This window comes from Nematostella vectensis, chromosome 10, assembly GCF_932526225.1.
Source record: "Nematostella vectensis chromosome 10, jaNemVect1.1, whole genome shotgun sequence".
Lineage (NCBI taxonomy): Eukaryota > Metazoa > Cnidaria > Anthozoa > Actiniaria > Edwardsiidae > Nematostella > Nematostella vectensis.
The window spans coordinates 13899403-13926592 of record NC_064043.1 but is presented as its reverse complement, the minus strand read 5'-3'; the positions used below and the strand labels follow the sequence as shown (position 1 = coordinate 13926592).

Sequence of the window (27190 nt, the reverse complement as noted above, 5' to 3'; positions counted from 1 at the left end):
TGTTGCATTTGTCAAATACTGCTAAAGAAGACCGTTCTTGTCTTTATATCCTGTGCTCTTAGTCCTAAGAAGATACATATCCTTAGAAGATACAGCAGCTTTTTCAACTTAAAAGAGAAATTTTCCTTACCGAGGATAAAAAAAACCCTATTTTCAATATGTATTGTTGTTATTGTCTGCATCTTGCATCTTTTTTTTTTTTCAAATAGTTGTGGAAAATTAGTTAGATTATAAATGGCTTGATAAAAAGGTTGTTTTGAAAGAAATAATAAATAATTGTTTTCACTCTTTTATGAACCAGGAACTACCTGAGGGCCAAGATGAATGCTAAAGACTGGAAGACATGGGAATTAAAAACCATGTCTTGAAAAGAACAGTAGGATGTTCTTATTCACTAGTCATTTGATACCCCCACACCCATGGTCCCAGGGAAGGGTGGGGGATTAAACTTTAATAAAAGCCTGTTTCCAAGTTAAAAGTCAAAAACAGTCAATACCACCACCCCTCTTGACATATTCTGGTTAAAAAGTGGTCTAAAACCCCACATTAACCCCTGACTTCTGCGGGACCATAAGGGAGGGGCGCAAATGACTAGTTCATTACTATGTGATTGCGCAGTACACACTCATTAGGTTTTTTTTAGAACAAGATACTTATATAATATAAAACAAACTTTTGCTTTTTAAATAATAAATCTGTAAAGAAAACAGTTTTCTATCAACCTAAAGATAATGGGAAAGGGGATATTTTAGAAAAGTACTGAATATAATTATCACATTATTGTTATTATATTTTCTTTTCAAACATTTAAGGAAGAGTCATATTTCTTCCTTTTTCTTCTCCCTGTTGACCTTTTTTTATGCAATTGATGCTCTTTGCTATTTCCCCTCTACACCAAAAATAAATTAATGAACAGATTTGATTTTTAAATTAGAAATTTTCATTTATTACTTTCACTTATATTTTCTTTTTAGGATTTTCTTTTCAAGTCTCTTTCCATTACATTTATTTTAAAGGTTTAGATTTATTTCATTGGAATGGTTGGATCCAGGGTTTCTAAACTCACCAAAATATAATCCATTACCGGGTGTATATTTGTAGATATTAATTTCCATGGGGATGGAAAATCACCACTTAAATGGTACATTAAAACTTCAGTATTGCATCTTATCTAAAATTGTGTCTGACACTATATTCCATCTTTGAAATCCTGTTTCATCCATTGTTCTTCACAAGGACAAAGCTTGTCAGAATGTAGCTTTACAAATGTACATTAATGGAACTTTTATTAAGGGGAAGGATTTTTTAGGGCAAGATACTTAAACTTTATAACACTAGCCACAACCTTGTTCTTTTTCAATAATAGAATTCTGTTCACATAGCTTGGATAGCAAAGACATGGCCTCTTTAGAGGCCTGTGGTGGTGAAAGGGTTAAGATAATGGGAAAGGGGAAATGTCAAAAAATGCTCAATCAAATTATTTTCATTACTGTTATATTTTTTTCACCAAACCTTTCAAGTTGAGTCAATTCACTTTATATCTCCTCTCCCGTCGGTTATTTTTTAGTCAATTGATATTCTTTGCTTCCTCTCACCCCAAACGTAGATCAATAAAAGGGTTTGGTTTGAAATTAGAATTCAGCATTTTTAATCTGTGTTTTCTTCATTGCATTCATTTGGGAGTAAGCCAGCAACAACAAGGCCACTATATGGTAAAGGGGGGTGCACCAATATGTATTGCATGAAAGGAGATATATTTTTGGATTTTAATTTCCAGACATTTTTCTGAATATTCGGTCCAATGAAGGAGAGAATCGCCACTAAATCAATACATAAAAATTACAGTATGGCATCTAAACACTTTAAATATATTATTTTGAATCTTTGGAATGCTGTTACATCCATGACATTTTCTGCACAAGGGCAAAGCTTGTGGGAGTATTGTTTCGATTAAAAAAATATTCATAATGGAACTTCTATGATCGGACATAAGAATTTACCATTAGAATCTTGACAACTTTGACAGCCATATCCACACCAGGAATTGTGTTTGTTAACTTTGATTTACTGCATAATTTAAATTATTGAATAAGGCCTGGATCCATTTGGTTGGTACAATAAATAAATCTCAGTAGAGAGCAGGATCCTATATCCCCCAATAATACCTTTGATCAGTCAACACAAAAGGTGTTCAATGCTGGCTCCGCTTTTAGGCAGTGCCTAAATCTATATGTTAAGCTACTGTACTCTATAAATCAATTGAAAAGAAACCCCTTCCTCTTTTCTAAATATTTGTTACAATTTATTTCAGATATTGACCATGGCAAAGAAGATGAAGATAAGTAAATATATAAGGATGGACAAGAGAGATCATTGAATTTTCTCCTTTGTATTCCACTCTTAGTGATAAAAAAAACTTATACTATTTTTTTTTGAATATTTGTTTTATTTGTTCAAGCTATGTGTTATTGACTATTACACTTTTTGAAAGTATGGTTACAAACTGACCCCCCAGTTCTGAGCACTGTCAAGAAAATAGGGGGGACCCTCTTCGTATTTACAAAGACAATGCTTAAAGAACGCTGCTTGGTGGAAAAATGGTATGAGATTATATGGCTTTCAACGTTAATGGAGATTTGCACCCTAGCCTCTGCTACGGCCCTGCCCCTGGACCTCTTGTTGAAAATAGGTTTTCTAGTAATAACATGTTTTCTAGTGAGGGAAGGGTTTTATACTTCTAAGTATGATCCAAGTATAAACCAAGAGCATGGATGAAGGTTGGTTAAAAAGTTTCTATGTATTAAATCCCCAGAGCTAACACAGTATTATACTTCTGGGGTTTTTTAATTCGCACTAAAACATAATATAAGACACAGCATATCGTGCATTCAAAAGGTGCAATGGGCGTTTGAAATGAGAGGGGATCTATGATTATTTCACATCACTTTTATGTATGTTGCTTGATTGTAAAAAATGTATGATTGGACAAATTGTTTCCACTTTTCTCCCATTTACTCTGACTTAAAATTTTCTACCAGAAAGAATACAAATCATTAGAATTCTGTTGGAGTAAAATTGTTTAGGAGAAGAATGATAAGCTCATGGAAATGATTTGTTTTCAAGACGTATTGCATTATACATATGCTGTAAAAACATTTATAACATAACATGTGTCCACTGCATTTCTTTGGGATTGAACATTGTACCAACAGCTTTGTGTATTTTGGGGGTGGCATGTTTCCATCCTTTTTGGGTGTATGAAATTTTGAGCTCTGTTGGATGTTTATAACTGAATACTGCCTGCACCTTCCAACCCACCCCTGGGCAATTATCCCTCTAACCTTCAAGGCATATATATTCTAAGGCCATTCAGCCTTTCGGCTATCAAGTCATAGCCCATTCACGCTCTAGGGACATTGTCAATATTTAAATTTAAGAGTTATACAAAAGATGTGCTGGTTGGTACAAGCCAAGCAAAAAAAAAATTCAAACTGTGTCTTCTATTTGTTTTATTTGATATTCTGTGTACCACATGCTTTTTGTGTGTAGGAGATGAGACGATATAAGCTTATACCACTGTTAAGTCATTAAAACAAATATGAAATACTGTTGTGTCAAGTCATTTTCTGGAGTGACTGATCCAGGTGTGGTTCTGAGGTCCAATGTTCCAATCCTTTTTAAGCACAAAGCTATTGTAATAGTTTTCATAAATTCAACCACCTTTGAAAAATTCTAGACCCCCATTCAATTTTAAACAGCGCATGCACAAGGCAATTTGAATACTGAATGTTCATGATCGACTGACAAACTCGGACGGGATGCATATATAACTTATTGAAACTAAACACAGCACACCGTAAGGCATGTATTTATGCATGCATTATGAGCTTCGGAGGACGCAACGAAAATCATTTGCAGTACCGAGTAGTCAACTCCAGGGTCAAGAATCCATGCCTGCTTGTTCACCGTGAAGTGTGCCTTCGAATTCCAGTATAATTACGCTTCCAAGCTGTAATTCAATCGTGATGACTGAAATAACCGGAAGCTACATGGGGGACGCCATCTTGGATGTCAACTCAGTTTTATTGGTCACCTGTATGAGTGTGCAAGGGCGCTAGGATATTACATTTCTCCCTTACTTAAAAAGAATAGCTCTATACAATCTTAACATTTCTAACGATCAACTCAATAAAGTAATCAATAGAGTTCTCTTGAAGTAAGTAAAGTCTCAAGAAGTCTCAAGAAAAATATCTTGTTTTCTAACTGGTAACATAGTCCTTGAGGTGACTCGGCTTGCGCCTCTCCCTCTTGGCTCGCTCCCTCAGCTCTGGTGTCTCCTGGTCCTCTCTAGGCTGTGGTTTAGCGTTAGCTGTTTTTTTTTGCTTTCTTCCTCCGTCTTGTCTGTGCTGTCGCTTATCTCTGTTGCTACGCTTGCACTCTGAGTAGGTTGATCACTACCCTCTGGCTTGAGCATGGATAGATTTTCCTCACACGATTTCTCTCTGGTTTCGTCCGCTGTGTTGATAATACAGTTAGCGAGCTTGAACTGGCTTGCGTCTCTGCTTACCGTCCTGCTATCTGTAGCTCTGCGTGCTGTCACCTTTGATCCCTCAATGTTTGTGACAGTGTAGAAGGCTGGTTCGTATGGCGTGCTCCATTTGTTTCTCTTCTGCTGTCTCACCAATACGTAATCTCCTAGGATGAGCTGTGTCTCCTTTGTATTCTTGTTCTCTCGATTTGCCTTCATTTTCTTCTTGTATCCTTCATCTCTGGCATCTATTCCTTCCTCCTTGGCTGTTCTCTCTGCGGTTGGTGGTGTGTAGTCTAACTTGGTTCTAACACTCACTCCTCGCATGGCTTCAGGTGTTACTCCTGTCGCAGGTTGGGGTGTCGATCTGTATGCTACTAGCATGTTGTGGATGGCTTCTTGCCGTTCGTACTTGTCCTTCCCTTCAAGGGTTGCTATGCGTTCAGTCTTGTTTAGTATTTGCATGAACTTCTCGCTTTCTCCATTTGCTCTGGGATGCCCTGGCGTTATCCTGTGGGGATCGAATCCTTCTTCCTTTGCGAACTCTTCATAGTCCCCGGGATTGAATGGTGGTCCATTGTCACTCTCTACCCTCTTGGGTGTGCCATATGTTGCAAAGATGTTCTTCATCCTTTCCTTGACTGGTCCCAGGCTTGTGCTTGGCACTCTTTCCACAACTGGATATCTGCTCCTCTTATCAATAACCACGAGGTTGTAGTGTCCGTCTGGGTACGGTCCACCGAAATCTGTTGAGATGGTCTCCCAAGGTTTGCTAGGGATTTGGGTTGGCTTGATAGGTTCTTCCTTGTGACTTTTGGTTGCTACTTGGCAATTGAAGCACTGATCGACTGCTGTATCTATCATGCTGTTCATGTTTGGGAACCAATACTTCTCTCTGAGCATTTGCTTGGTCTTTGTCTCGCCTAAGTGTCCCAGTTTGTGTCCGATCTTGACGATCTTTCTCTGCAGTACTTCAGGAAGCACAATTCTTTCTTCCCGGAAGATCAGTCCTTCAGCAACTGAGAGTTCTTGCCTCACTTGGTAGTATGGCTGTATGTCCTTATCTCTTCTGAACTTCTCCCAGTCACATCTTGCTATTCTCTCTGCCAACTTCTGCGACGTCTTGTCTTTCAGTGTCTCTTCCCTGATTCTCTTAAGCACAACTGCGTGGTCAGCATCGACGGTCCACTTGATGATTTCCTCTGTGCTGTCGTCCCCAGTCTCTCGGGAGGGGGTGCCTGGAAAGGTAATCTAGTGGATCTTGCTCGTCCTTCCCTGGCTCCGTAGATCAGCTCGAAGTCGACGTCTTGCATTTCCATCACCCATTTCTCTATTCGTGGGGGCATTTTCGCAGTCGCCTTGTTGAACATGAGTAGTAGTGGTTTGTGTGCGGTCACGATTCTGAATCTTGGTGCACCTAGCAGATACATCCTCAGCCTCTTTTTGGCCCACTTGATCGCTAATGCATCCTGCTCTGTCTGGCTGTATTTCTTCTCGGTGTCGGTCATCGTGCGGCTGATGAAGTTTTACAGGTTGCATTCCTTTGTCTGTCTGCTGATACAGTGCAGCGGAAAGTCCTTGGTGGTAGCTTGCCTCCGTGCGGAGTATGATGTGGCGTCTGGGGTTGAAGTATGCCATTGTTGTCTCGCTTGAGATGCCCTCTTTGATCTCCTGAAACGCCTCGTTCTTCCCAGTGGAACTTTGTTTCTTTTCTCGTTAGCTCGAATAGTGGTGCGGCTATGGTGGCGTAGTCGCTGATGAAGTTGTCAAGATACCCCGCCATTCCGAGAAAGCTTCTCACCGCCTCCTTGTCCCCAGGTCTCTCGCTCTCCTTTACTGCTCTCACCTTGTCCGGCGCTGGTCTGAGCCCTTTGTTGGTGAAAATGTGTCCAAAGAACTCAATCTCTTGCTTCTCAAATTCGCATTTCTCCCCATTGAATGTTATCCCGTGATCCTTTGCTCTCTGGAGGACTGTTCTCAGCGTCTCAGCGTGTTCTGCTTCATCTCTGCCTCCGATCAGGATATCGTCTCGCTGATTGATGCAGTTGGGGATGTCTCCGAATACCTTGAACATTGCTTCGTCAAATACATCTTGTGAGGACTTGGCGCCAAAGACAAGTCTTCCGGGTCTGAAGTTTCCCCATGGCGTGCTGAATGTCGCGACCTTCCTGGTCTCTTCGTCCAGAGTCAGCTGGTGGTATCCTTGCCGTAGATCTAGCTTGGAGAATATCTTGCAGTCACGGAGCTTATGGGTGAAATCTTCCACCATCGGGGCTTGAATGCAGCGGCTTCTCTTTATTGATAAGTTTGGTACCCTCATGTCTATGCTTGCTCTGATCATCTGTGGTTCTAGCTTCTCCTTGTCTGTCTTTGTGTACTTCGGTTTGGGCTGAACGACTAATGGCGAACACCAGGTGATGGGTTCTCCCTCTGGCACCGGTTCAAATATGCCTTGTTTAACTCCTTGATCGAGCCATTTCTTGAGGGGTTGTTGCAGGTAGTAGGCAACATTCCTTGGTTGCTGTGCCACTGGAGTTGCTTCTGGGTCCATCTCCAGCTTGAACTCGATCGGCTCGCCTGTCTTGTCCTGGAAGCAGCCAATGCCGTCAAAGACCTTCTCGAATTGCTTGGCAATTTCTTCACTCTTCGTTGTTTGCTTCACTGTTTTGATTCTTAGATCATTGGGTTCTCTGATACACCCTTCTGGGTCGATCTTCAGCATTCCAAGCTCGTTCAATGTCTCCTTTCCTATGAGTGGCGGCGAATCCATTCTTCCCCTTATCACCACAAAGCGAGTCTTTGCACCTCGGTTTTTGTTTCGTATGGTGACTTCAAACTCTCCTTTCACCTGAAGGCTTGTCTGGATGGTCTTCAGCTTTTCTCTGCAGTCTGTCAGATCTCCAATTTCGTCAGAGAGGTGTGAAAGTGCCTTGTACTGGTATTCGTCCATTACGTTGACGCTGGCGCCGCTGTCTGGTTCGACCTGCGCATCCACGTCTCCAAGTCTAACCAAAACTGTACCCTTGGGCTTGCCTGATGTCACTATCTTCACATGGGATAGGTGCTTGGAAGTTAACTCCAGGTACCCACCATCCGATCGACTGCTGGAATCTTCGTGCTCTGGTTCATGACTGACTTCATGGATACGTTTGAATCTTCTTCTATGCTTGTCTTCTGTTCCACCTTCTGACTTGCAACAAACTGCGAAGTGGTTGTACTTTCCGCATTTTAGGCATTGCTTCCCATAGGCTTGGCAGTCTTTCCCCGGCTTGTGTGCACCAGTCTTCCCACAATAGTCACACTTGTGCCTGTCCTTCTTTCTCGCCTCTCCACTTCTTTGTTGTAATGGGGGTTTCTTGGCTTGGGGCTTCTTTTGTGTTTGGATCTTGGCCACTTTGAAATCTTCTTTCATGTCATTCACCTGCTTATTATTCTCCTCCTTCTGGCCAGCATTTTCTATGAATTCGGTCAAATTCCATCTCTTCTCTATGGCTCTCTTGACTAAATCTCCATCTGAGATCGTCTGGATGAGGTGCTCTAGAATCCTCTCATCTTCTTGAGTACCGAACTCGCACTCCTTGGCTTGGTATCTCGTTCTGGCTGCATATGTGACAATACTCTCGTTCGTTTCCATCTTTTGTTTGCTGAACCTGTATCTTGCGTGGTGTTTGTTCTTCTTCGGCAGGAAATGGTTGTTAAGTTTCCTCTTTATTCTCGTGAAGTCGTTGTCATCCGCGCTTGGCGTCGGCTCTGGTAAGTTTCTTGCTAGTTTCTTGATCTCAGGCCCTCCATAAATCTTCATCGCTCTCACTTTATCTTCGGTTGTTTTGATTTGAAAATACTCGACCTCCTCTTCAAAATCTTCAAGCCATTCCTTCCAGGCTCTTCTAACTGATTCGTCGGGATGCTGAAGGGTTGGATTCTGAGAGACTTACCACTCGTCAAAACCCTGATTTCTTAAGGTTGCTCGTTCTCTCCCATTTCGACACGTGACAGAATTCGTCGTTTTCTTCGATTTTCTCGCTAAATTCTCCCGCTGGAGCCCTATTTTCTTCTCTCTAGGCTTCTTCCACGACTCTTGCTGATTTCTGTCTGATTTCCCGGTCTTCACACGCGGTTTTCTCCGTTGTTTTTCCTCTCGTCGCCACTGAAATAACCGGACGCTACATGGGGGACGCCATCTTGGATGTCAACTCAGTTTTATTGGTCAGCGGTATGAATGTGCAAGGGCGCTAGGATATTACAATGACCATCATCCTCGCCGTCATCTATTGACTATAGCGAATCGGACTTTCCAACCGAACATAGCCATTCGAAATATAAATTTTTACCACATCTTTGCGCCCAAAGGCTTTTCTACAAGTCTTTCAAGTTTTGATACGTCTAAAACCCTACCAAAAAGCAGAAAGATACTGTTTTATGCTCTTATTTTCGTCTCTCTATGGCCGCCGTGTTTTTTTTACTTAGGTCCAGCGAGTGTTATGACGTCATCTTACAATTTGATCTGTCATTGGTTGTTTCAAGTTTTGATCCCTCGAATGTCAAAACAAAAAAGTGTCAATAAAAGGAAATATTCTGAGCTGGTCTCACCCATCTAACGCTTTCAGGGACTGAAACGAGTTTAAGAAGGGGGGAGGACTTGCCACGGAGGAAAATGACGCAATAGAGAATAACGTTATCTTGGATAACCTACCGACCTTCCTGAAGTTAATGGACAGTCAAAAGCATGTTTTGTTTAGTTAAACGATTTATCTTGACCGAGTAACTTTAACCGTTCGGCTAAGGTTCCTCTGAAACGAGATAGTAGAGAATTGGAAAATGACCCTCGACACAGCGGAAAAGTTGGAGTTGCGCGTCCCTTTTCAAGTGGTAATTGAATCGGGATTTGGCCACCAATTCTCGTTTCGTACTTCTTAAAGAAGGAAGGAAAGTTAGGTCTGAGTCCGCACTGGGTTTACCCTAAGTAGGCTTCAGACCTAGCCGTCGGTAGAATTAGGTTTTAGTACTTTTTAAGTCTTGGACTGCAAAAATGATTGGAATCTTGTCAATCATTATATTCATGTGTGTATCTCGCCATGCGCACTAGTCACGGTACCCCAAGGGTAACAAACCGACACACCCATGGGGGGGGGGGGGGTGGTAGTTCGTTACTCGGACGCTCATTGGCTGAGGCCTTTATCTAAACAGAGATAAAAGCTTTCCATGGTTGTCAGCGTCGGATTACCTAGGACCGTATAAAAAGGGGTGCGGTAGAATCGGCAGTTAGATCTTGTAAACCTTCAGTTTGTAACAGCGAAGTAAAGCCCGGTACCTGTACCGCCCCTACTACAGCCTACTGTCGTTTTTACAATTTATCTGCTACCTGTTGTAAACGAAGCATCGCGTCGAAAATTCGTGAAAAGACGGAACTCATTTGAAAAATTAGAGACCTTAGAATGATTAAATGAATTTACAATTTTGACACAGTATTAAGTTCTAAACAAGCTTTTTCTCAAATAACTATAAAAAAATCTATCGACATTTTTTTTCCTCTAGCGATAAAAGTATTTGATTCGACGAGAACAATATAGAATGCTCGTTTTTGAAATTGGGTCATTTTTGAGCAAAAGAACTCCAAATTTCAAATTAGATAGATTAATGTTTGCGGTTGATTATTCACTAGTCAATTGAAACCCCCAACCCCATGGTCCCGGGGAAGGGTGGGGGATTAGACTTTGACCCTGTACAAAACAGAGAAAAGCCTCCACCCCCTCGGGACAAAATTGCAGTCAAATGCCCCTACCCCCTCAGGATGCAAACTATAGGCAACTATCTGACAACAAGTCATCTGAAATAATCTTTCAAAGCCAGTACATTTCGGAGAGTACATTTGTACTAATAACTATGAAGATAACAGTTACCAAAAAAAAATGAAAAATAAATAATCTTCATCTGGCGTTAGTTATCATTCATATTTGTTTTTGCACATTTCGCCATGCAGCTTGCCACACGCTGATACATAAACTTGCTTGCTACAGAAGAGAAATTATCTCAAACCAGAAACTGACATGATTTTTGCAAAGTACATTTGTGATGTTATTCATTTGTCCCCAAGCCCCCATGGTGGGGACAAGTCTTAGAGTAAAAAACTGTCAATTCCCCCACCCCCTAGGAACAAATTCTTGTTCAAAAGTGCTCTAAACCCCCACGTCAACCCCACACTTCCCCGGGATTATTTGGGGGAGGGGGGGGGGGGGGGGTGGGGGTTTTAAATGACTAGTGCATTACAGTTAAGAACTGGAAATATAAAACTTTGCAGATTTAGAAGGTTAAGTTTTTTTTCCATTTTCGACAGGACAAATAAAGTCTTTTTCCTCTGTAGAATCTGTACTAATGCATACTTGTGCAGTTCTGGGTCATTTTAGCACAGGGAGCTCACCTCTATGGTTTGAGTTGTTTTTTAGCTTTGCGGTGTTTATTATTTTTAGTGCGTGTGTGCATTTGTATCTCTTGTCTACTTTTTCGGCGCACGGTGCTTTCTGGCGCTCTCTCATTGGTTAGCGGTCTAACGGCCGTCTCGTCTGTTAAATGGCTTCCATGTCACGACATACCTAGTTAAAGGGACAAGGGATGGAACTCTTTTTACCCGCCCTAGAAAACACGCCAGAAAAATATCTTTAGCTTGAATTCATTGGCCCGAAATTCTTACAGCTATAGAAGAAAGATGTCTTTTTAAGCTAGTGTTAAAAAAATTAATAAACACGATCTCATGTCCACAATAATGCATCTTGCAAACCTCTCTGGCTTTATTCTGACGTTTTATCGGAGGCAGAGGTGGACGGAAGTAGATGCATCAAAGCACCTTTTACTTCCGTTTGCATACTAATAAGCGAATCGCGCCAGCCCATGCTTGTTTCGCTCGAGACACGCGAGAAAAGCTCTTCAAAGAAAAATACGTAAGTGTAATATTTATTCGAATTTTTCTATGGAATATATTTTGCTCCTATTTTTAAACCTATTCCTGTGCCTATGCCCTGAGAATTCTTACGTATGAGGAAAATGCGAAGAAATAATATTATCAACAATCAAAACTGTTATTTACCAGCTGACGATGTCGAATGCCGAAGCCATTTTCAAAGATTTTGCCGGTTCTATTGCCGTTGAGATTTTGTCACTCTTTAAAACCACTTCCGTTCATTCACTTCCGTCCACCTCTGCTCAAGACGCAAGCGGCAGAAACTTTAGCGAGAGTTTCATCCCTTGTCTAGTTTTACTAGGTTTGTCGTGACACGGAAGCCATTTCGCAGTCGAGACGGCCGTAAGATCGCTAACTAATGAGAGAGCGCTAGAAAGCAACGGGCGCCGAAAAAGTAGACAAGAGATACAAACGAACACACGCACTAAAAATAATCAACAGCGCAAAGCCAAAGACACAACTCTAACTTTATTTAAACCGTAGAGGTGAGCTCCCTGTGATTTTAGCTTGATTTGAAGCCGTTTAGAGCGAAAAAAAAGCGTTTTCCTCATCCTCGTTCTCAGGGTCTTCATATCCCCCTGGATGCATTTTCTCATGTTTTCTCTTAAAAACTGTTTTTACAGCTTCAATTACTAAAAACACCCGTATGTAATAGGCTTGGTTTCCCTGTAGAGAGCTTTTTCAATAAACCGAGAAAAGCTTGGACGAGCAGGTTACGAACCACAATTCCAAGCGGGATGAGAATTATTCAAAATGGCGGATGAATCGACTGCACCGAATTTCTCTCTCATCAGAACATAAGGCGTGTTTTTTAAAGGCAGGTAGTGGTTCCTCTTTGCGGTGAGTTGCGGTGAAGAGCGGTGACGGCGGTGAACATTCAGTGTATGTGTGTTTTTTTTAAGCTAGGTAGTAGTTCCTCTTTGCGGTGAGTTGCGGTGAACAGCGGTGAAAGCGGTGAGCGATCGGCGTGTGTGTGTGTGTTAAGCTCGTGAGTCGTTTCTCTTTGCGGTGAGTGGCGGTGACGCTGCGGTGAAGAGCGGTGACGGCGGTGAGCAATCGGTGTGTGTGTGTGTTGAGCTAGTGAGTCGTTTCTCTTTGCGGTGAGTTGCAGTGAAGAGCGGTGAACATTCGGCGTGTGTGTTTTTTTTTAAGTTAGGTAGTAGTTCCCCTTTGCGGTGAGTTGCGGTGAAGAGCGGTGAACATTCGACGTGTGTGTTTTTTTTTTAAGTTAGGTAGTAGTTCCTTTTTGCGGTGAGTTGCGGTGAAGAGCGGTGAACATTCGGCGTGTGTGTTTTATTAAGCTAGGTAGTAGTTCCCCTTTGCAGTGAGTTGCGATTAAGAGCGGTGAACATTCGGCGTGTGTGTTTTTTCAAGCTAGGTTGTAGTTCCTCTTTGCGGTGAGTTGCGGTGACAGCGGTGAACATTCGTCGTGTGAGTTTTTTAAGCTAGGTAGTATTTCCTCTTTGCGTTGAGTTGCGGTGACGGCGGTGAGCGATCGGCTTTTTTTGTTTTTTTAAGCTAGGGAGTAGTTCCCCTTTGCGGTGAGTTGCGCTGATGCTGCGGTGAAGAGCTAATACGTCGTTTTGTTGTGTGGGTTTGCTTTGTGCTTGGAAGTCTTTTCTCGTTGTGGCGTAAACATAAAACATGCTAAACCATATAGAATCGAAAATGAAAGAACAGAAAATGGACCAATCACATACGAGCTTTAGGTAGTACGTGATGACCCGGAAAAAAATAACGTTTATATTGTTCTATTGCCCCAATTAAAAAGCAATGTTTCTTTGTTTATTTTTTTATACAACTTTGTATAATATCTTACTCCTCCGTCCCCTCCCTTGATAGAAACAAGGTGTAAAATCTGTCCCTCCGGTCGCTGCCTAGCTCATCCATATTCTTCTTCCTGAAAGGCGCCGTCCTCTACTTCCCCTCCCCCCCAAGGTTGCTGTCTTGCTCACCCATATCCTTTTTACCAAAAGGCGCCGTCCTCTACTCCCCCCCCCCCCGTTTGCTGTCTTGCTCTTATTCCCAAAAGGCGCCGTCCTCTACTCTCCCCCCCCCCCCCGTTTGCTGTCTTGCTCTTATTCCCAAAAGGCGCCGTCCTCTACTTCCCCTTCCCCCCCCCCCCCGGTTGCTGTCTTGCTCACCTATATCCTTTTTCCCAAAAGTCGCCGTCCTCTAATTCCCCTCCCCCCCCCGGTTGCTGTCTTGCTCACCCATATCCTTTTTCCCGAAAGGCGCCGTCCTCGATGCTTGACAGTGACTCTACCCTGTTCCAAGGCAAATACCTGAATATGGAAAAAAAAATGTGGCGGTACATTCAATGGGGCTTATTCCTGACTTACGCATCTAAATGGCGCATGGAGTTTACCGTGACCTGATGCGCTCAGGGCAAGAGGGCAGACATCGAATGAGTAAGAGAACTATGAAGATGCTATACTTATTTGAGTATTCCATTGTATATGACGATGGGTACATGGTTGCCACTGTTCTCCAACGATTAAGAGAACGGGAATTTTTTTAAACTCTTTTGAGGGAGAACCCTGATTGTTGCCCGTGAATAGCTTTGTTTTTAGTTCGGTTGTAAAACAAAGAAATACGAAATATACTTACAAAAATGTTAATGCATAAAGTGAGATGAAAGTCCCCTTTGGAATTCTAGTAATACCAGCATCTGAAAACTCCCTAAAGGACAAAAGGGACAAAGCTTAATTGTCATCATGTACAAACAATATTGGTTCGGTTGATATCTTTTAACAAATAGTTCTTATTTTTGCGTGCGTCTGTCCTCTAATAGATGCACAGATGACGTAACAGCGTATCATAAACAAAAAAGTATGCAACGAGACGCAGTCGAGTTGTGTGACTGTTGTTCACGACACCATGACACGCAGTTTTGTCTTCTGTGCATCTTTATAGGACAGATAAATGATACCTATTTGTTTTATACAACAATAACATTGTTTTAAAGTGCGTGTCCGCGACAGGACCATGCAGTCGCGGTACATGACCCCCCGCCGATCTGGATGAAACTTGGCCAGTTGGATGTGCTCCCCAGAGGAAATCCACACCTCGGACGGTTTGAAGTTTGAATGAATTCGAGGGGAGTTAGACCACCCCCCTTGTTTTGGGCCTCAAATGACCTTGAAATTCCTTTGAAAATGGCTCCATTTCCCGCTGCTCTCAAGCATACGCATTTAATTAAATATATAAACTCTTACTATGATTATTGCATTATTGACACGGTTTCCATTGCTTTCTGTAGGGCTTTATTTCACGTACAAACCTCATTAATAGGCAAGTAGCTAAGAGCCCGGGGAAGGTTTTTATATTCAGCAGGGAAGAGCGGGGCTTATGAATTGAATTTAATTGCTCTATTAAAATGCAAGGGATGTATATAGATACATCCCGGGGAAGCTCGTATACATCCCTTGCATTTATAATGAGCAACAGCACGGCACGGCACGGCACACCACACCACACCACACCACACCACACCACACCACACCACACCACACCACACCACACCACATATCACACCACATATCACATCACATCACATCACATCACATCACATCACATCACATCACATCACATCACATCACATCACATCACATCACATCACATCACATCACATCACATCACATCACATCACATCACATCACATCACATCACATCACATCACATCACATCACATCACATCACATCACATCACATCACAACATCACATCACATCACATCACATCACATCACATCACATCACATCACATCACATCACATCACATCACATCACAACACAACACAACACAACACAACACAACACAACACAATACAACACAACACAACACAACACAATACAACACAACACAACACAATACAACACAATACAATACAATAATATATAGATTTAGGCACTGCCTAAAAGCGGAGCCAGCGTAAAATCTATTTAAGCCATATTATAATAATCAATCAATCAATCAATCAACCAATCTTTTATTGAATATTTTAAATGTAAATACAGGGAAAAGCCGAAGCCAGAGGCTTATTAGCCTTAATACATACATGTATGTATATATGCAATGTGTGAGTGAAGCCGTTCCGAAGAGTTCGTGATGCACAGGTGTAGGTAGAGTGGGATATGTTTGTAGGTATATTTTTTGTTGTTGTTTAACCCGGAAAAACTTGTTTGGGTGTATTTGGAGGTATCATCGATTAAGGAACATTGAAGAATTATAGTTTTTTTTTTACAGCAAAATGGGTTTCTTTTTTATTCTCTTCAACATCAACCATATCAGCTCACAACACATTTCTATACATTAGCATATTGCTTTTGCCAGTGAATGTGCTTCATACTTGCCTACATTGTCCAAATTCCCCTTCTTCCTTTCACATTGCACTACTACTAGATTTTCTTGATTTTTATAATTTTCTTTCAGTAAAAGGGTAAGAAAAGTAATTTGGTAAAAATTAAAAATATTGGCTAAACAGTTTTATCAACCTTCTTTACTGTGTTTTTGTGGCTACTACTCTATTTGAATTGACACTATGTCTTGGGTATGGTTTGTAAAAAACACTGACCCTCCTTGAGGTGGTCCATGGACCCATATTGAAGCATCAGGGTGTCAAGGGTATGTACATCTGTGTTTTTTGTGCTAAAACATAAAAAAGGGCTCGGTGTGGCATTGAAAAAAAGATCATCTCAGATTCAAATAATAGCTATTTCAAAAGTAGATTTCTCACAAACCCCTGTGGAGTTAATTAGTGCAAATTTAAACAAAGAATTTTTTTTTTATTAGAAAACCCATCTATATCTAGATGGGGGCCAATTTTGGTCAGTGTTTTGTACCAGCCACTTTGTCAAAGGGTGAATGAAAAAAAAAAACACTCTAACTTGTTTTCAAAGTTTCTGACTACTTTAGTTATTTTATTAGCTGATTTAGTTTTTTTTAAACAAGTTTTTATTGGTATTGGTAACTATTATCTATCTTTTTGTTACTTAGCTGTATTAATGAATACATCCTGTCCTAGCATCATGCCTCTAAAGCTGGCAGCTGGGATTCATCTGAAAAAAAAAATGGAGAAAAGTGACAAAAAGCTACGGAAGAATACTTAAGATAATATATAGATTTAGGCACTGCCTAAAAGCGGAGCCAGCATTGAACACCTTTTGTGTTGACTGATCGAGGTATTTTTGGGGGATCTAGGATCCTGCTCTTTTCTGAGATATATTTATTGTACGAACCAAATGGATCCAGGCCTTATTCAATAATCTAAATTATGCAGTACATCAAAGTTAACAAACACAATTCCTGGTGTGAATATGGCTGTCAAAGTTGTCAAGAGTCTAATGGTAAATTCTTATGTCCCATCATAGAGGTTCTATTATGAATATTTTTTTTAATCAAAACAATACTCCGACAAATTTTACCTTGTGCAGAATATGTCATGGATGTAACAGCATTCCAAAGATTCGTAATAATATATTTAGACTGTTTAGATGCCATACTGTAATTTTTATGTATTGATTTAGTGGTGATTCTCTCCTTCATTGGACCGAATATTCAGGAAAAATGTCTGGAATTAAAATCCAAAAAAACCTCCTTTCATGCATTACACATTGGTGAAACCACCCTTTACCATATAGTGGCCTTGTTATTGGTGGCCTACTCCAAAATGAATGCAATGAAGAAAAAACAGATTAATTTGGGAAGTAAATCCTATAGAGCCAACGTCAGATCGGCTTTACTTTTTTAATAATAAGGAGTATTGATTTGGCCGCCATTTTGAACCGGAAGTAAATTACCTTTTTCATAAAAGTAAATAAACTTGCAAATTTTGATAATGTTTTGCCACTAGACGACGAAGTCACAAAATGTATTTAATGTATAAACCTTGGACGTTTATTTCACCCCGCGCTCTCTAGCAAAAGACACCAATTTTATTGCAGTTGTAGTTTGAAATAACCTTTATAAGATAAGCTATGGAGCCAAGATAAAATCGGCTTTTATCACCGACAAATATTGTTGATTAAAATTGCCGCCATTTTGCACCGGAGATTAAATTTGGCATTTTTGAAAGCACAGAGATGAACATCTTGTTAAAAAGTCTACGACTATAATATTCATGAAATCCATTTGATAAAGTTGTGGAAAAGACAAAACTGTTTAGGTTTCTGCTATTAATTTTACTGTTTTTTTAAACGGTAAAATGAAACGGTAAAAGTAATTTCCAAACCTGTTTCTGTACACTCTAATCAAACCAGCTTAATGCGGAAGTAATTTCCAAACCTGTTTCTGTACACTCTAATCAAACCAGCTTAATGCTTAAGTAGTTTCCAAACCTGTTTCTGTACACTCTAATCAAACCAGCTTAACGCATATACGAATAAGCAATGAAGCATTAGTTTTAATAGAATTGCACAAATGATAAATGAAAGTTGTATTTTGCATGTGCATTAAATTGATATTTGATATTAAGAAAATATTTTCCTGCATGTTGTTAAAAATTAGTGAAATCTCAGGCTGGAAGTTCTTAAAAAATAGATTCTTATAAAACTAAAAGAGTGTGGTTTATATACGTCGGTCTACCATAATTACAAGCTCCACTGAGAACTGCTATCTTCATTTAATGCAGTTCAGATATCTTACAGCTTTATCGTTACACGATTCAGTGAAGCTGCAAAGGGCTGAACATTTCATGCTGGCTTGGGTGTAAGTGCAGCGTGCTGGGCACCCTATCTAGCATCTAATAGCTCTTGGTTCTTCATCTAATAGTTCTTTGGCATCTTGGTACGCCTTGGAAAGCCTTAGTAGCGTTTTTCCAAAGCGGCTGGCAACTATTGTACATTCTGCTAAAAAGACGGAAGTTCTGAGGCAGGGAGGAGTGCCTTGTCCCCAACAAGGCTCTGCTTGAATGGCGGCTTTTGTGGTGTGTTGTATGATAGCTGCCTTCGTCAATGAATGACAACAAATGCTGTTCCTTTCTTCACGAAGAGCTGTATTCTTGCCTTGTCTACTTCCGACTCTCTGTACTTGTTCGGTCGTATAGAAGCAGCGGAAAGCGCTCAAGTGTTGTCAAACATTCTGTCTTTTATCTCAACTGACCTGAAGGTTAACTGTCGAAAAGCATCTGTGGCTTCGGGGAATACAGCAAGTACTGTCTTTTCCCTCTTTCCGCACAACAGGATACAGTATCACGCCAGTAAATGCGTGAAATTCTACCAGTATTTATTTGGCGAGATACTCCTTTCACTTTTCTGTAGAATAAGGAAGAAAGGCAAGGAGAGTGATAAGCGCGCATCCGAGGCCACCAGTTAAACGGTTCCTACTAGAAACTGTTCATCTTGTAGCACTTGCACATATTCATGTATGCGGTCGTTTACAGACATTGAAGTCAGTAGGTGGAGCGGCCCGCTCCCGTGGTTCTTGGTATCCCATCCAGGCTTGTCACATAAGCAGTTTTTTTCTTCTTTCTTTTGTCTTGATCCAGCTATTGAGTGTGTATATTTGGTATACTTGTGCTGGCTACATGTGGCTTTTCTATCATTTGACGACTTTTAGTGAGCATCGACGCGTGATTTTCACTTCCCGAAAATTATCGTCCATTTAAATAGCGCAAGATAATCCGTTATTTTATCAAAATTTTTTGGCTCAGTTGTACAGGACCCGAAATGATCCCAGGACCCGAAACGATCCCAGGACCCGAAACGATCCCCAAAAGTTCCCCAACTGATCCCGGGACCCGAAACGATCCCCAAGAGTCCCCGAAATGAACCCCAAGGAATTACAGTAATGGACAACTAAAGGAATGTGTAAGGATTGGCTTTCAGTTTTAAAAACATATGAAACATTTAGCTTTGTTTGTGTTATTAAAATGGAATTTACATGAACTAAAACTATAGTATTAAGATTTTAATATACGACTGCGGGGGAATACAGTGGTTGAGTCAGAAATTGGGGTCAACTAACAATTCTTTGTGATAGTAATTTGAAGAACCCGGCGTGGATAAATCATTTTTACATAACAAGCCATAAAAGAAAGTCTTTACAGATAGGACATGCTGCTTTTAACAGGAAGCGAAATGTTTTAAAGTTTTTTTTGGGCATGTTTGTTTTCGGTGAATGAAAGAGTTTGTTTTCGGTGAATAAAAGACCTATCATATCATGAGATCATGCCGGGGTGTACGCACGACTACATGAGGAAGTTCAAAACTCACATAATATATTGCTTTCAACAAAGCCACATCCTCTTAATATTTTGCATCGGTAGTAGAAAGGTTGTTCGAGTGTATTACTTAGTGTGCTTTTGTCATTCCATCTTCTCGGCCAAACCGGCTGCCTAAAATGTGTCGGTAAATATTCGCTCGTGAGAACAAGGATTTCGTGGTGAAATACATGTTGAGGTTGTCGAAAGAATATTAATTTTTAGGGGTGATGTTTACCGGAAATGAGATTTATAGTGTCAGAGTCATGTGTCGGAACCGCAAAATGTTTAGAGTGTGATGGAAGGTCAAAAGTTTGAATGATCTGAGCAAAGCTGTGCTATGTTTATACATGCTGTATTTCTTTCAGTAGCAATTAAAAGTTGTGTATTTGTTTTAGACTCTGTTTATGGGTTTAACGCCGGGCAATGTAATAAATAGAAGTATTGTGTTGAAATTTAATATTTTTAAGTCACGTTGTTTAGAAATCGAGTCGCTGTTAACCCTTAATTATGGTTCAAGAATTGCAAGTATTTCTTCTGCTTTCCCTTTGTCCATTACCGCAATTCCTTGGGGTTGATTTCGGGGACTCCTCGGTATCGTTTCGGGTCCGAGGATCAGTTGGGGTACTTTTGGGGATCATTTCGGGTCCTGGGATCATTTCGGGTCCTGTACAGCTCCATCTTGTCTATCTTGTAAAGATTCCCCTAAACTACTCCTGAAATAAGTTTTTTTTTTTATTTTTGTTAAAAGGCGCAAAGTGAAACAAGCGTGCCAGTATTTATTCTTGACTACTTCCGGTTTAAAATCGCTGTCACCGTAAAAAGTTACAAACATTAAAAATTTGCGGTTACTTTCAGAATTCTTGGGTTAATATGCATTCTTTGATGTATATTTTATTCTTCTATGAGTAAACCTTCTCAAAATGTGCGAGTTTATTTATTTTTTGGAAAAAATTAGTTTACTTCCGGTTCAAATTGGCGGCCAAATCAATAATCATTATTAATAAGAAATTAAAGCCGAAATGAGCTTGGCTCCATAGCCTATCTTGTAAGGGGTATTAAAAACTATCACTATGCTAAAATTGATAACTTTAGCAAAAAGTGCGCAATTCAAGGTAAAATCTGCACATATCCGCCGGACTATGCGACGTTTGTTTACTGACAATCAATCGCACAATTACCACATGATCTTCCTATTCTTTTTATGGGACAATGGATAAACAAACTAGCTAAATTACTAGTTAGGAAAGGCCCTCACATGGCTTTAACTTATTGAGTGCTAGAAATATGTCAACACGAGTTTTTCATAGCTCAGACGAAGTTTCTAAATTGAAGTCTTACTTACTTACCTTCTTTTACTAAACACATCGTTTGTCCTTCCGTCCATCCTTTGTATGTCTTTATATTATAAAAGTGTTAAGATGTGTCGATTTTCTTTCTTACCATACCATACCATACCATACCATACCATACCATACCATACCATACCATACCATACCATACCATGCCATACCATGCCATGCCATGCCATGCCATGCCATACCATACCATACCATACCATACCATACCATACCATACAATACAATACAATACAATACAATACAATACAATACAATACAATACAATACAATACAATACAATACAATACAATACAATACAATACAATACAATACAATACAATACAATACAATACAATACAATACAATACAATACAATACAATACAATACAATACAATACAATACAATACAATACAATACAATACAATACAATACAATACAATAATCTTTATTTAGCGAGGGTAGCATATTAACCGAATTACAGTTTTCTAACATATGGCCCTCCCTCCGGAAGTAAACTGGTGACAAGTTTTAGGACTTCCAAACTATGGACTCCCAAACTATGTGCAACACGGCACTTCTTGCATATAGCTTTTGAAAAAAAACATAACCTGTTTTAGAAATGACACCGAAATCCAAAGATGACTTATTATTGATCACCGCAATGCTTACCTGAGACGACAGGAACAAGAACTTTCCAGAACTGCCACACTTCCCTTGATACTTTGATGCTCTGTCGCATTTTCCATGCTTGCTATAAAGGATGCTGGCATTTCACCCCTGGTTTTCACTGAATCCCAAGAGCGTCGCAGTGATTTGGGCAAATGTTTTTCTGTGTTTCACTAGCCTCAAAGTCATCAGTTCTTGCCAAAAATCAGCGCCGACTCGGTTCTTTTATCGCGCCTGGCGACGTTCAGTCGCGCTAAGTGCGCACCGACATCCCTCTTACATGATAGCAATTGCAAGAACTATTTTACACTAGGGTCTTTAGGAGCGACTGCAAGGAGTTCTGCAAAACGCCGCAAAAGAGCAAGTTAACTTGGTTGCCATTTACATCGCACGAATCAACACCAAGTGTGAAGACGCTTTGGAACAACAGATTGATTCCCGGTAGCTGGATCATAATTATTAAGTAAACATTACTCAAATTACCACTGAAACAAAAGCAAAGCGTTTATTGCCATCTAAAAATACAAAAAACAATACCAAAAGTTTTGATTCGCCATTTTACGCACCATTTTATCACAAGCACTTCTCAAATATTTCCAGATCATGTAAATCATATTATTTTATTTATGTAGTACACATATGTTGTGGTTAAGGGGAAAAAATTTAACAGTTGTATCCGACCATAAGGGGCAAATAACAAGAAAGAATGACGCGGGCGACAATAGAAGTGCCCAGAAATTTTATTGCAGATTTTGAAAGTTCGATAACCCTTTTTGTCATCTGGTATGAGTGGCTATAATGTGTTGATAGGACCATTGGATATATTTTAGCCTAAAAATTAGGCGCTCAAAAGCCCGAGCAATAGGTTATTCGATTGACAGCTCGTGATAGGGTGAGATTTAACCAGATTCAATGATCTTCTGTATACAAGCTCTATAGATATGTGGAAACAATCATAGTAAGTGTCATTGATATTTAATAAAACGCGTATGCTTGAGAGCAGCGGGGAATGGAGCCATTTTCAAAGGAATTTCAAGGTCATTTGAGGCCCAAAACAAAGGGGTTGTCTAACTCCCCCCGAATTCATTCAAACCTCAAACCGTTCGAGATGTGGATGTCCTCTGGGGAGCACAACAAACTTGCCAAGTTTCATCCAGATCGGCGGGGGTTCATGTACCGAGACTGCATGATCCTGTCGCGGACACGCAACAGGATGTAAACAATCTAGTTTTTGGGAGCACGCGTGCACATTCTGACGCCAAGCGTGGGTGTGTCCTCTTATAACACATGGACACTTGACCAATCAGAGCGCGCAATTTACGAGTCGTTTGTATAACAAAAAATATATATTTGTGTATATAAGTGTCGTGAAGGAAATACTTTGGGTTAAGAGAACAAAGCAACGGCGAAGGCCCAATTTATACTTAATTTATAGCCTATATGTCTTATATGTGTCGGGAAATCTTATACTTACAGCAACCGAATCTTAAGGCGTTTTTTGTTATTCGCCGGGTTTTCCATTATTCTTTTCAACATACTCCAGTCCACTCCATGTATGTGTCTGAAAGAAAACCACCCAAATTATAAACAACACAAAGGACTTACTTGGTCTGCGTGTAGGTTATGTGGGGATAACAGGTAATAAATAAACACAGGGCTGAATTCTATTGTTGAATACTTCTATGAACAGTTGAATTTGGCTGACGTTTGAAAGGTTCTTTAGTGACTTTTCTTAAGGGCCTCTAAGAGAAGCTTTCACCATATTTGTCATCCATATATATGTTCCCAAATCTCAATGTTTGTTAGAATCAAGAGACCGGGAATATCTCAAGACATCCTCTGTAATTCAGCATCCCTCTTCCCACGTACCATAAGTGATCTAATAAACGCCCGGGGCGTTTGTTACTCACACTGACGAGTACAGTCATAGAGTAATAGCTATGATAACATTGTACTTACACACTGATGAGTACAGTCATAGAGTAACAGCTATGATAACATTGTGCACACTGATGAGTATAGTCATAGAGTAATAGCTATGATAACATTGTACTTACACATTGATGAGTACAGCCATAGAGTAACAGCTATGGTAACATCGTACTTACACTTTCTCTGTGTAGTAGGGAATGAGTATCAGTTCTTGTGGCAGGATATCTTGCTTCCTACATCTGATCTCATTTACGGCCTCACCGGAGCAAGAACAATTGCCGGGACCTAAAAAACAGAGAAGACTGAGAAGAGGTCACAAACATTAATTGGAAGTCATTTATGCCATAGTAACTACAATTTCCCGATATCTCAGTGACACGGTCCTATGGCTCTATAATGGGGAACCCCGCTGGGCCATATCTCTGTATACAGTATTTGGGGCATTGAACCCCTCGTCCCTTCTCAAAGAAAGACGTTTGAGGATGCTGACGAATGGTAACATCTTTAGTGACACTGCTACACACACACTACTCACACTTATGATTGTAAACTGCGTGGAGCAGTCCGTACCTACACGACGAGTGAAATATGAAGCACATTTGATCACGTTTCGCGATGTTTATTTGAGCTATGGAGACACCTAACCCGTACTAAGCATTCCATTTGATTATGTTTGAATTCCCTTACATACATGGTGCCTTATTGCAATTCACTGCCAGTTTTCTGTGATAGGGACAGATGTACCGATCGAATGTTCCAACACATTCAGTAACCGATGCTTCGGTGCCGTCACATGACCTTAGATCCATCCAGGCATCACGAGGTATGCGTTGCCATGGTGACGTCATTAGGTATGCATCCCCCTCGTATCCAAGATATCGGCAGGTTACCATGGCGACCAGTTTTTCCTGTATCCGTCCTCCGCCAATGCAAATCTTTCCCCATCGACCGTCGACTTGTATTTCAACGTCGCCATCCATGTGGGTGTACCCCTCAGTTAGTCTAATCGTGGCTAAGAAATAGAGAATGAAAAAAGTAGCAGCATTACAAGGGCTAGAGACATTGGAAAACAGCATTTATAGCAGCATTAATAGGGCTAAGAGATGGAGACATTGAAAAAATATATTTTTGATACAAGTTTGTCTTACCAAGACTAAAGTTATGAGAAAAACGTTTATGGTCTCCAGTGAAATATTCGCTCCCAGCTCAAATTGAAAAGGAGTCTGTGTAAAAAGCAAACACACACCACAGTCTTACTTTGGCATGCGGGCTGAACACCTGACCATTCACCGGTCGGCTGACACCGCCTCTCCGTAGATCCGACGACCCGCCGACCACCTTCGCAGCCAAAGACACACACGGTGCCTACAGCAGTGCTGTCATGTGTACAGTTCATCGTGCCATTCAACGGACTCAAGAGAAGCGGGCAGGAAGAAGCTGTTGTCGAACATACAAATTCGGGATTGTGAGTCTTAAGACCATGTATTTGCGCGTGCATTTGCGCGTGCATTTGCGTGTCTCACTGCGTGTACGGCGACTAAGGGTGATTAAGTGCGTAGGTGCATTTTGTATCTTGGGTGTCTGGGTGCGTGTACGCATGAACTTTTCTGGGTGCGTTTACGTGTATTCGGTGTCTGGGGGGTGTACGTGCGTTCGTTTACGTACATTTGCGTGCCTGTGTGCGTGTACGTGTATTTACTTGTCTGGGTGCATCATTTGCGTGTCTATCTGCGTGTACGTGCATTTGCGTGTCTTGGTGCGTCTACGTGCATTTGCGTGTCTTGGTGCGTGTACGTGTTTTTGAATGTCAGGGTGTGTGTACGTACATTTGCGTGTCTGGGTGTTTGTGCATTTGCGTGTCTGAGTGCGTGTACGTACATTTGCGTGTCTGGGTGCGTGTACGTGTATTGGCGCGTCTGGGTGCGTGTACGTACGTGTGCGTGTCTTGTTGCGTGCACGTACATTTGCGTGTCTGGGTGTTTGTGCATTTGCGTGTCTGGATGCTTGTACGTGTATTAGCGTGTCAGGCTGCGTGTACGTGCATTTGCGTGTCTGGGTGTTTGTGCATTTGCGTGTCTACGTGTATTTGCTTGTCTATCTACGTGTACGTGCATTTGCGTGTCTGGGTGCGTGTACATGTATTTGCGTGTCTGGGTGCGTGTACGTGCATATGCGTGTCTTGGTGCGCCACGTGTATTTGCGTTTCTGGGTGCGTGTACGTGCATATGCGTGTCTTGGTGCGCCACGTGCATTTGCGTGTCTTGGTGCGTGTACGTACATTTGAGTGTCTGGGTGCGTGTACGTGCATTTGTGTGTCTATCTGTGTGTACGTGTATTTGTATGTCTGGTTGCGTGAACGTGTATTTGCGTGTCCGGGTGCGCCACGTGCATTTGCGTGTCTGGGTGCGTGTACGTGTATTTGCGTGTCTATCTGTGTGCACGTGTATTTGTATGTCTGGGTGCGTGTACGTGTATTTGCGTGTCTATCTGTGTGCACGTGTATTTGCTTGTCTGGGTGCGTTTGCGTGCATTTGCGTGTCTATCTACATGTACGTGCATTTGCGTGTACGTGCATTTGCGTGTCTATCTACGTGTACGTGCATTTGCCTGTCTATCTACGTGTACTTGCATTTGAGTGTCTATCTGAGTGTCTGGGTGCGTATACGTACATTTACGTGTCGTGAGTGTTTGTGCATTTGCGTGTCTGCATGCGTGTACGTGTATTTGCGTATCTATCTACGTGTACGTGCATTTGTGTGCCTAGGTGCGTGTACGTGCATTTGCTTGTCTATCTACGTGTACGTGCATTTGCGTGTCTATCTACCTGTACATGCATTTGCGTGTCTTGGTGCGTGTACGTACATTTGAGTGTCTGGGTGCGTGTACGTGCATTTGCGTGCCTGGGTGCGTGTACGTGCATTTCCGTACCTGGGTGCGTGTATGTGTATTTGCGTGTCTGGGTGCGTGTACGTGCATTTGAGTGTCTGGGTGCGTGTACGTGCATTTACGTGTCTGGGTGCGTGTACGTTTATCTGCGTGACTGGGTGCGTGTACGTGCATCTGCGTGTCTGGGTGCGTGCTGCGTGTAAGTGCATTTGAGTGTCTGGGTGCGTGTACGTGCATTTGCGTGTCTGGGTGCGTGTACATGTATTTGCGTGTCTGGGTGCGTGTACGTGCATTTGCATGCCTGGGTGCGTGTACGTGCATTTGCGTGTCTGGGTGTGTGTATGTGCATTTGCGTATTTGTGTGCGTGTACGTGCCTTTGCGTATCTGGGTGCGTGTACGTGCATTTGCGTGCCCAGGTGCGTGTACGTGAATTTGCGTGCCTGGTTGCGTGTACGTGCATTTGCATGCCTGGGTGCGTGTACGTGCATTTGCGTGTCTGGGTGTGTGTATGTGCATTTGCGTATTTGTGTGCGTGTACGTGCCTTTGCGTGTCTGGGTGCGTGTACGTGCATTTGCGTGCCCAGGTGCGTGTACGTGCATTTGCGTGCCTGGTTGCGTGTACGTGCATTTGCGTGCCTTGGTGCGTGTACGTGTATTTGCGTGTCTGGGTGCGTGTACGTGC

General features: G+C 41.4%; 2 protein-coding genes across 3 annotated transcripts in view; both read right to left on the bottom strand.

Annotated features, from left to right (window-relative positions):
- LOC116614314 overlaps positions 1–27190 on the bottom strand; it is a 66644-nt gene that overhangs the window by 24408 nt on the left and 15046 nt on the right. For both annotated transcript variants that reach the window (XM_048733434.1, XM_048733435.1), the window contains exons 5-10: positions 24879–25058; positions 24313–24633; positions 23798–23906; positions 23164–23250; positions 14094–14165; positions 13697–13768 (exon numbers count right to left, since the gene is read on the bottom strand). In XM_048733434.1, coding sequence (XP_048589391.1) covers positions 13697–13768; positions 14094–14165; positions 23164–23250; positions 23798–23906; positions 24313–24633; positions 24879–25058 — 841 coding nt within the window. The remainder of the gene's footprint in view (positions 1–13696; positions 13769–14093; positions 14166–23163; positions 23251–23797; positions 23907–24312; positions 24634–24878; positions 25059–27190) is intronic.
- Positions 3493–4803, bottom strand: LOC116601425. The gene has a single exon (XM_032362200.2). It carries the CDS (start codon positions 4745–4747, stop codon positions 4322–4324), a length of 426 nt encoding a protein of 141 aa, XP_032218091.2. The 5' UTR covers positions 4748–4803; the 3' UTR covers positions 3493–4321.

Excerpts from the sequence above, each read along its gene's own strand:
- LOC116601425 (XM_032362200.2), bottom strand. The coding sequence starts at position 4,747 with ATGAAGGCAAATCGAGAGAACAAGAATACAAAGGAGACACAGCTCATC.